Source organism: Petaurus breviceps, unplaced genomic scaffold (assembly GCF_028583685.1).
Source record: "Petaurus breviceps papuanus isolate PSGF00001 unplaced genomic scaffold, PetGlider_PUasm1.0 90752, whole genome shotgun sequence".
NCBI lineage: Eukaryota > Metazoa > Chordata > Mammalia > Diprotodontia > Petauridae > Petaurus > Petaurus breviceps.
Window position 1 is genome coordinate 10946455 of NW_027187336.1, and position 11577 is coordinate 10958031.

Below are 11577 nucleotides of genomic sequence, written 5' to 3' on the forward strand. Positions count from 1 at the left end.
TGTGTGTGTGTGTGTGTGTGTGTGTGTGTGTGTGTGTGTGTGTGTGTGTGTGTGTGTAATGCTGAAGCTATGGAATTTGGTAACTACATTTCTAAAGGAATTGAATTTAGGGCTTATCTCTGTTAGAATACTATGGATTCCACAAATCTCTGGTTTCCTTTGCCACTGCTGTACCCCTCTCCAAGCTGAATCTCCAGAGTCTATACCCTGGAGGAGTTAGCTACTCAGCTCCAGCCCCTGCCCTAGCCCCATGCTCCTTTATTTTCAGTACTGCCACCCATGTGCTAATCCTATGCTCCCTCCCCTTCCCAAGCTCTTTATACTTCTTATACAACTGTCTTCAAGGGGCGGCTAGGTGAGGTAGTGAGTAAGGCGCCTTCCCTGAGTCAAGAGGAGCCGAGTTCAGTTCCCGCCTCAGGCACTTAACACCCACACACAGACACACAAAAAAAACTAGCCTTGTAACCTTGGGCAAGTTACTTAACTCCAATTGCCCTCCAAAAAGACAAAAAAAAAAACTGTCTTCAAATCAATACCACCATTGCCTCTAGAAAGGACAAATTGACTGACTCCCTATTGTTTCACTCCCTATCTCTGTGATTTCCCAGACCAACACACCCTTTCTTGGCCTCTACTCTCCTCTATGTGCCGTCTCTTTCCATGAAGGAGGGGAGCTACTTGAGATCAGAAATTGCTTTTCTTTTTATATTTGTTTCCTAGTGTCTGGCATATAGTAAGTGCTTAACAAGTGCTTTTTCATTCTTTATTCACTCTTCTTTTTCTTTTCTCTCAGAGAGCTCAAATTTCTATAATTTCTTCCTTGATTTCTTTTATTGAGTTTCTAAACCTTTACTGACATTCTTGCTCTTGTCTCATCATTGTTTCTGGGGGGTCTGATTGTTGTGTTGGAACATTATCCCTCTTTTCTGGGAGTTTCACTTCATTTTATTTTACCCCATATTTATTCTTTTTGATATTTTCTGGTACTGGAGGAAAAAGCTCTGGCTTGGGTTAACATGAACATAGCACACAGCTGTTACCAGCAATGCTTCCAGAAGTTCTGGAAGTAAATTTCCCAAGTTCCACACAATGTCCAAATTGTGCAATACCAGCCAATAATACCTAGGACTAACAGCAATAGTGATGAAAGGATTATGCTGAGGCTGAATACATTATAATATTTCCTTCCTTCCAGACTTGCACAGGTTTGATCTCCTGTTTAGGTAACAGGTAAAAGACTAGAGTGGATATATACTCATTGTATATATGAGTACATATATATACTCATTTATACTCATTGATCATTTTGATTGCCACAGATGTGGCACAGGAGTGCTAAGGTGATTGATTGCCCACTCCAAGAAAACAATAAGTTCAAAGTGATCTCCAAGTTCACCCTAACACAGAGCCACAACATCTGGTGATTTGGACATTTGAATTCAAGAGTCCGCCCCCCCCCCCACTCCAAAAACTGCCTCCAAATTGGCCTTTAATAATTAATTTAAATTAATTTAAGTGAGCAGCCCTGCAGAAAGGTCATAAAATTGGATACAACCCCTGAAGTCAAAAGCAGGATTCAGTGTGAGCATATTGGGGAGATGGGTGACTACCTCCATATAGACTAATTCGTCACATAAAGACATGGCCAAATATCTCAAAAAAATTTTTTTTAAGACAGGGACCATGCCAAGATTGATTTTGGAGCTGAAAGAAAACTGGCATAACCCATCTATCATGGTCCTTTACTTCCTACTGAAGAGGGTAAATCTAAAAATTGGCAATAGCAGACCAACGTGGGGGTGCTAAAGGTCTTTGGAGTTCCTGAAAAAAAAAAAACCTTCCACCTTATTCAACAGGAGACTGTTTTTCATGAGGCAGAGGGCAATTCAACAGGTAACCTGTCCCAGACCATGGACAGAGATCGGGGTTTTCTCCATAAACCACTTGCACTGTTATTATGCTCTGTGTTCTAGGTCACCCTGTACTCTCTTGGGAGCTAGAAACAAGAACAAGGAGGGACTCAGAAATCTGTAATTCAAATAGACTATCCTGGACAGATCTTACTGTTTTCAATGTAGATTACTCTGTGTTGGTATATGCTTTATGGGAGTGGCCACCAATAACCAGTTCATAGCACTACCAACCCAATCTCTCCCACTCTATATACAATCTCTACTCTCATTCACTTTGCTCTTACACTGACTCCCAAACTTATAACTAAGCTTCCAAGAACCACATTTAGAATGATGCAGAGTGATTCTTTCTCTCTCTAATCTTATATGAACATACTGTCCAAACATACAGGTTCATTGCCTAATCTCCCTGAAAGACACAGGTTCCATATTCCCATTGCAATTGCTGACCCTCCTTCCACATTAGGGCTAATTCTAGGCTCTCTTCTCAAACCACCAATCAACCTGTACAGCTCCGAGGCTCCTTCCTGCCACTGAATTTGGAGTCAGAGGACTTAGATTCCAATTCTGGCTCTGCCATATATTACCTTCACAGCTTAATCTGGGCCTCTGTTTGTTATTGTTCTGTCTTTCAATTGTATCCAATTCTTCATGACCCCATTTAGGGTTTTCTTGGCAAAGATACTGGAGTGATTTGCCAGTTTCTTCTCCAGTTCATTTTATAGATAAGGAACTGAGGTAAAAAAAGGTTAATTGACTTGCCCAAAGTCACACAGCTAGTTGAGTGTCTGAGGTTGAATTTGGACTCAGGAAGATGAGTGTTCTTGATTCCAAGCCCAGAGTTTCTTCCTAGAACCACCTAGTTTCCTTACAGGCCTCCATTTCTTCTTCTGTAAAATCAAGGGATTGGACTCAGTGAGCTTTAAGGTTCTCTCTAACTCCAAATCTATCACTGATCATGACTTAATATCTCTGTAAAGTTGTAGGCACCTACTTCCTCTTGTATCCTCACCCATAATAGGAAGGGAATCCTTCACAAGGCATGTTTCTTTTCTTCTCTTAGTCCCATAGCACTTACAGGCCTAAAACATTAAGATACTTTGGAGGTCCTCTGGCCAGTTGATCAAAAGATTTGTGAGATTCATTGTGTTTCTAGTCTTTATGGCTCACCTAGAGCAGAATCAATATATGTCAATGATTGGACAAATCTCCAGGCAAAGGTAGGGCAGTGTCTGCCTGGGTTCTACAGATGAGGAGGCAGGTTCTAAATTGGGAGAAGAACAAGGGTAAATTGGAAAGCTAGACTGGGTCTCTACCCTTGTATCTCAAGCATCTATCAAAGGACTAAGACAGAGTAGAAAACCACTTGCCATACAATAATTTGGAACCGGGAGAGTCTATATGAAATTAAGAAACTCAAATTAAAAAGAATGTCGCAGGTTTGACTCTTTATATGACCCAACTAATTCCCCTAAAGCTTTGGCCTTTTTATCTGTGTTTCCTTCTCCTTACTGTCACAAAAATGCTAGCCAGGTTATTGGTGGGGTCTGCCAAGCTTCCTTCTGATTTAGCAGAGATAGCCCAGTTTCCTGGACTGGTATTTCTGAAATTGGTTCTTATATTGCAGAGTTGATTTTTTTTGAAAGGAGGGAGAACAAGAGAGCCAGAAGAGACCTTTTTTTGTTAAAGAGCAATGTAGCCCTAGGGAGACTGATTATCTTGCTGGTTTTCCCAGTGTGTGTGCATTTATGTTACCCTTTCTTGGCTCTTTCTAGAGAGAGTCTCATGTGCTGGGTTGAACTCTTAAGCTGCTGGAAGTATTTTTTAAAAATTATGGATATTTCTTATTTTTATATCACCTTCATTTCCCAATATAGCTTTTCACAATGCATCTCAACCTGCCAAGATTGTGGATCCTAACATTATGTACCTGCCTATAAAATGCAGATTTCACTGTATTAGTCAAATATAAATACTATGGATTTCAAAGACTGTCTAAGCTATGATGGATGAAACATTATGTCTGCAATCTGTATTACAACTATATTCTTCAGTATTCTCTAATAAAGGGCTTGGGGAATACTGTAGGCATCAAAAAGCTCCTGGCTCTTTAACGACATGTAGATGATATCACCATGGTTTTGTGTTCTCCATGTGCTACATTATTTCATATGGTCAGTGCATCATAAGACTAGATGCTAGTTTACAGATCTACTTTAAGATCTTTCAGCAGACTATTTATAGTTCCACGGGTTGCTATGAAACTGTGAATAGGCTACTTAAAAATCCTTAAGAGCAGAAAAGAAGTGGACTGCTCACAGGGCAAGAGTGAGGGATAACTGATGGACAATCCATGTCCTCCACTGGTGTCCTCACAATGTTAAAAGAACAGAATGAAGGTGCAAAAGTATTCTTAGCTAGCTTCTTTGTTCTCTCACAGTCATCTAGCTCTCCCCTATAAGGGTGAAATTATTGGAGGGCATTGGCAAAAGTCACACAAGATGGACAGGGATGAATAACCATGATTTGAATCATTGGAGAGAATACTTATACTGATGAACTCACAGATCCATTTGAAAATTTATAGAAGATAAACATTAAAGGAAGACAAAATTGTCATATATAGTTTATAACTTTATATATCTATAGAAGAGGCTTTTATCATCTACCCCCATCCCCACCCTATAAAGTATTTGCAGATATTCTCTGTCTTCTTTTAGCTAGGTAACACTCGTCATTGGGTTGAGTTCCTCCATTAGTTACTTGGTCAGAAAAGATGATAATGAGGGATATCACACCTATAGAAGAGACTGCTTCCTGCTGCCAGGTTGGAGGTACTTTCAAGAGGATAAGATAGGCCTCCAATTGTGGGGTAGAAGAAGGAAGTGTTCTTCCCTTCCCCAGCAAAACGACAAGGTGGGGCCTTCTAGGTCTTTACCCATCTTTGGAACAATGGACTGAACCAGCTAGGCTTATACTAGAGGTCCTTGGTTATCTTGCCTCTCTTTTTGTGTTTCCTTCCTTCCAGCATAGACCCTGTGAACATGGCAAGGCCCTGGAAGGCCGCAAGTGCTGGTAATAAGAACAGCATCTACAAAATGGTTGCAAAAATGGTAGCAGGATTGGATCTGTGATGGGGAAAACATTGGTTTCAGAAAGGGAGGCCCCCAGAACGAAAAGTCTGTTTGGTGTTTGATTAACTATGTGCTCAATGGAGGTAAAATGTCAACTGGTAATTAGCAACCTTGCAAAAATCCTGTCTAGATTTCAACAAAGCTTGAATATTGGCCTTGCAACTGATTTTTAATAGTAATGATATATACTGTATTCTTAATCATTGTATGATTCTTTATTGCTTTAGCATTCCCTTTTCTGTGTTGAAATATAAATTACCTGTTCCATACCCGATGTATATTTGTATTTTGGGTACCTTTTAAACTTTTTTTTTTTAAAGCAATCGGGGTTAAGTAACTTGCTCAAGGTTACATGGCCAGTTATTATTTCTGGGTGTGGTGCTGAGTATCTGAGCCCGGATTTGATCCAGGTCATCCCGACACTGGAGCCAAGTGCTCTTACTCACTGAGCCACCTGGCCGCCCCTAAGCAATTGGGGTTAAGTAACTTGCTCAAGGTTACATGGCCAGGTGTTTCTGGGTGGGTGCTAAGTGTCTGACCTCGGGATTCGATCTCCAGGTCTTCTCAACACTGGAGCCGGTGCTCTTAGTCGCTGTGCTACCTGGCCGCCCCAACCTTTTAAACTTTTACCTTTGCTAAGAAAAACCTTTAGACCATTTCTAAAATTAGCAACTCTTTTAGTAACAACTCTCTGGTGGGGAGAAGAGTCAATGAATATGAGAATTGGGGATCCTATTTCTCCATTGAGAAATCAGACTACCTCCTCCTCCCAGAGCAATGAACCCAGGGCAAACCAAGATGGAAGACAAAGGACAGGCAGCAGCACAGGTTGACAGACCCTGTGGCCTTAGCCAAGCAGTGCCTAGCTAGCCCTTCTGCTAGCCCTTTATTTGTTCAGAAGAATCCATTGTATGATATTTGCAAAAATATCTAGGCTATTCAGACTCAAGTAGCCTACATATCACAGAAGGTAAACTCATTTGTCACATTATCAAAAAACATTTGGAATGGGTATATCACCAAACTTACCATTAGCTTTAGTGTGTTGAAGCTGTGCCTTCATAAACTGGAAAGAATTCTTACCCATTCCAGGCTTGGAAACATTAGGCTCTGAGCAATGTCTTGGCACCAGAAAACCAAGGTTACCATCATGCAGCTGTTTCAAGTTATCCTCTTTCTTGAGAAGGAAAGGTAACATAGTCTGTTGTCTTATTTTGAATTCCACCATCTCAGTTTCATTTGGAAGAGAAATAGAGCGCTCACTTGCCCACTCTCTATGCACTGATGTTATCTGGCTAAGAGGGAAAATAAAACCTCATTCAGAACTTCTCTCTCCATCTTTAAGGTCTTCAATGTAATGGTGCTCTTAGCTTGGGTATCTATCACACAGAGGCCAGGTAACTGGCAAGTTGGGAAGCATGTCCAGGTAGTACTGCTGGCTGAAAGTGAACAATGATGTGTTCCAATGCTTACCTTGGCTACAGAAAGTAGAATGTTTAATTCAATTCAACTAACATTTTTCTTGCACCTACCACTTACAATGCAAGGTCCTAGGTACTAGAAATGTAAAGGGGAAGGAGAGGAAAGGAATAAGCACCTAGTAGATGCCAGAGACTGTGCTGAACACTTTTTACAAATGTTATCTCACTTAATCCTTACAACAATCCTGAGAGATAGGTGCTATTGTTGTCCTTCTTTTACAGTTGAAGAAACTGAGGCAAACAGAAGTTAAGCAATTTGCCCAAGGTCACACAACTAGTAATTGTCTGAGGTTGGATTTGAACTTGTCTTCCTGACTCCAGGCCCGGGATTCTATCCACAATGCCACTAGTTGCCTCTGAAGTTGAAAATGGAACTGTCTATAGTGCTTAAAATCTAATTGAGAGATGAATGTCAGATAAATAACTATAATGCAAGATTCAGGGAGAAAAAGATCACTTCTACCCAAGGGAATCATAGAAGGCTTCAAGAAAGAGATGGATTCGAACTTAGCCTTCAAGAATAGGAAAAAAAAGGGGTGGAGTGGTGATCCAAGATAGCAAATTAGAGACAACCCAGATAAACTCTCAACATTCCCCTCCAAACAACTTTAAAATAATCCCTCAGGGGCGGCCAGGTAGCACAGCGAGTAAGAGCACCGGCTCCAGTGTCGGGATGACCTGGGGATCAAATCCGGGCTCAGACACTAAGCACCCACCCAGAAACACCTTAAGGTGTTTACGCCCAAGGCTGTGCAACCTTGAGCAAGTTGCTTAACCCCGATTGCTTTAAGAATAAAAAAAAAAAAGAATGATTAAGGGGAGGCTAGGTGTCACAATGAATAGAGCACTGGCCCTGGAATAAGGAGCAACCTGAGTTCAAATCCAGCCTCAGATACTTAACACTTACTAGCCATATGACCTTGGGCAAGTCACTTAAACCCAATTGCCCTGCCCTCCCCCCTCCCAAAAAAAAAAAAAAGAGAATGACTGAACTGCCTAAAATCCAAGATAAAAGAAAGAGTCTAGATATCATATTTCAAGAAATTATCAAGGAAAACTGCCCAATATCTTAGATCCAGAAGGTAAATTAGAAATTGAAAGAATCCACCACATGACTCCTGAAAGAGATCCCAAAATGAAAACTGCCAAGAACATCTAAACCAAATTTCAGAGCTCCCAGGTCAAGGAGAAAATATTACAAGCAGCCAGAAAAAAACAATCTAAATACTGTGGAATCACAGTGAGGATAATACAAGATTTATCAGCTTCTACATTAAAAGATCAGAAGGCATGGAATGTGATATTCTGAAGGGCAAGAAGCTAGGTGTATAGTTAAGAATAACCTACCCAGCAAAATTAAATATTATCTTTCAAGTGAAAATGGATATTTAATTAAATAGAGGACTTGCAAGCCTTCCTAATGAAAAGACCAGATTTGAATAGAAAATGTGACATTCAAACACAAGATGCAAGAGAAACATAAACCGGTAAATGTGAAATAATGATCATGTGTTTCAATAATGTTTAAATTCCTATATGTGAAGATGATACATATAACTTCTAAGAACTTTAACCTTAATAGGACTGTTAGAAGGAGTTTACATAGAAAGAGGGTATAGGAATGAGTCAACTATGTTGGGATGATCTCTTTAAAAAAAGAAGGGGTGAGAAAAAGGGATACACTGAAAGAACAGGGAAGGAAGAGGTAGAATAGGGAAATTTTTCTCATATAAAAGAGATATACAAGGAATAGTTTTTAGAGTGAAGAAGGAACTGGGGGTGGGGTGGTGGGCAATGTTTGAACCTCATTCTCATTAGAGTTGGTTCAAAGAAAGAAAAAATATATATACACACACATTATGTATACACACACACACAAACAGACTTAGCTATATATAGAAATGTAACTTACCCAATAGAGACATAGGAAGGGAAAGGGAAAAGAGAAAGGAGGGCAGATTAAGAGAGGCAGTGGTAGACATTTGAGGAGGAACAGGGAAAAAAGAGAAGAAAATGAGATATAGGGGAAAACACAGTTTAGTAATTATTACTGTGAATGTGAACGGGATGTGCTCACCCATAAAATGGAAGTGTAAAGTAGAATAGATAAGAAACTAGAATCCAAAAATATGTTGGTTACAAAAGAGACACTTGAAAAAGAAAGACGCATACAGAATTAAAGGTCTGGAAAAGAATCTAATATGCTTCAGCTAAACTAAAAAAGGCATGGGTAGCAATCATGACCTCAGACTAAGCAAAAGCAAAAATGATCTAATTAAAAGGGATAATTAGGGAAACTACATTTTCATAAAAGAGAAAATTGACAATAAAGTAATATAAAAATTTTTCACATGAAGTTTCTCTGATAAAGGTCTTATTTCTCAAATTTTCTTTTTTTTTTTTTTTGGAGGGGGGAAGGCAGGACAATTGGGGTTAAGCGACTTGCCCAAGGTCACATGGCTAGTAAGTGTTAAGTGTCTGAGGCCGGATTTGAACACAGGTCTTCCTGACTCAAGAGCTGGTGCTCTATTCACTGTGCCACCTAGCTGCCCTATTTCTCAAATTTTCACATGAAGCTTCTCTGATTAAGGTCTTATTTCTCAACTATTGACTATAGGACTTAATCAAAGTTAGAATAATAAGAGCTATTCTCCAATTGATAAATGGTCAAAGGATATAAACAAAGCTATCTATGGTCATTAAAAATGCTCTAAATCACTACTGATTAGAGAAATTAAAACAATTTTGAGGAACCACCTCACACCTATCAGAAACAACAAATGCTGGAAGGGATGAGAGAAAAATAGGTACAGTAATAAACTGTTGGTGGAGTTGTGAACTGGTCTAACCATTCTGAAGAACAATTTGGAACTAGGTCCAAAGAGCTATAAAACTGTGCATACCCATTGACCCAGCAACACAAATACTAGGTCTATACCTCTAAGAGATCAAAGGAAAAGAAAAAAGACCTAAATGTACAAAACTAATTATAACAACTCTTTTTGTGGTGGCAAAGAACTGGAAATTGAGGAAAGGCTCATCAATTGAGGAATGGCTGAACAAGTTGTGGCATATAACTATGATGGAGTATTATTATGCCATTTAAATGATAAATGATGAGGAGAATGATTTCAGAAAAAACATGGCAAGACCTATATGATCCAATTAAAAGTGAAGTGAGAAGAATGAGATCACTGTGCACAATGACAGCAATATTGGAATGATCAGCTATGAAAGACTTGGCTACTCTGATCAATAATACAAAGATCTGAAACAATTCCAAAAGACTCAAAATGAAAAATGCTATCCAACTCCAGAGAGAGAACTGAGGATTCTGAATGCAAATTGAAGTATAACTTTCTTACTTTGTTTTTCTTGCTTTTTTGTGATATATGGCCAAAATGAAAATATGTTTTTCATGATTTCATATGTATAATGGATATTATATTGCTTGCCTTCTCAGTGGGTGGTGGGAGGGAGAGAATTTGGAACTCAAAATTTAAAAGGAAAAGAATGTTAAAAATATATAATTTTTTTAATTTTAAAAAGAATAAGGAAAATGTCAACTGAGGGAAAATAAGCAAGGAATCCTTTGAAAAGTGGGGGATTAGGTGCACAAAGGCATAAAGATAGAGGAAAGTAGGACAAGACCAGGGAACAAGGAGTTAAATTATGATGGAGTGTAAAGTATGGTAAAGGGATCATAATGAAATAATGTTGGAAGTATATTTGAGTGGAATATGGTAGGTCTTGAATTTCAGGTTAAAGAATGGAGGCAAAATCAATAGATTTTGACAGATTATTAGATGTGAGGGTAGCATAGGATAGAGAAGAGAACCAAGGTCAGGGAAAGGAAAGGATTAAGAACAATTCTGAGGTTTTTGATCCTGGTTGACAGGAGGAGGATCGTACGACCAAGAGAAATGAGGAATAAAAAAAAACAATGAAGACTGAAAATAATAGCTCAGAGAAGTAGGAGGGGAACCAGGACAAAGTAGTGCCAATGGAGGGCTGCTTAAAAATGTCAAATACTCCAAAAAGATAGACGCAGGAGAGAAATGAGAAAATTTCGATTTGATGAGCAGTTTTAGACGAAAGTAGGAAGCCAGATTGCAGGGATTAATGAGAGCCTAGGCTGAGTGAGAAAGTGGAGGTGGAAAGTGTAGATTATGATTTCTAGAAGTGTAGCCATAAAGGGGGAAGGAGAAAAGGTACATAGGAAGTAGCAGAATTAGTGGAATCTCTGTGTGTGTGTGTGTGTGTGTGTGTGTGTCCATTTTCAAGAGAGAATAGATCAGAAAATGCTTACAATTAGTAAGAATGAGCTAGCAGATAGGGAGAGATGAGAGCATAAGAATGAATGACTGATGAGGTAAAGAATACAAGAGGAGATGAGATCAAAAGAATAAATGGATTAGTTAGATGCTTTAAACTAGGGCAGCTACTTTTTGTGGTGGCAAAAAGTTAAAAATTGTGGGGATGCCCATCGGTTAGGGAATGACTGAACAAGCTGTGGTATATAAATGTAAATGAATACTATTGTGCTATAAGAAATGATGAGCAGGAGTGGCTAAGTGGTGCAGTGAATAGAGCACCACCCTGGAGTCAGGAGGACCTGAGTTCAAATTTGGCCTCAGACACTTAACACACACACACACACACACACACACACACACAGTAGCCATGTGACCTTGGGCAAGTCACTTAACCCCAATTGCCCTACCTTCCTCCCTACAAAAAGCAAAAAGAAAATTATTAAAAAAGAAAGAAATGATGAACAGGTGGATTTTAGAAAAACCTGGAGAGACCTATAAGAACTGATGCAAAGTGAAATGAGCAGAACCAGGAGAAAAATATACAAAGTAACAGCAACATTGTACAATGATTAACTTTTCTCAGCAATATGATGATCTAAGACAATTCCAAAAGACACATGATGGAAAATGTTATCTACATCCAGAGAAAGAACTATGGAGTCTGAATTCAGTTTGAAGCATACTATTCTCTCTCTCTCTCTCTCTCTCTCTCTCTCTCTCTCTCTCTCTCTCT

The 11577-nt window shown here is 39.2% G+C and overlaps 1 protein-coding gene across 1 annotated transcript in view; it reads right to left on the reverse strand.

The window, feature by feature from the left end:
• Window positions 1–11577, reverse strand: part of MAP3K19 (mitogen-activated protein kinase kinase kinase 19) — a 60509-nt gene that overhangs the window by 29569 nt on the left and 19363 nt on the right. The window contains exon 5 of the mRNA XM_069067820.1: window positions 6077–6342. Within this exon, the coding sequence (XP_068923921.1) occupies window positions 6077–6342 (266 nt within the window). The remainder of the gene's footprint in view (window positions 1–6076; window positions 6343–11577) is intronic.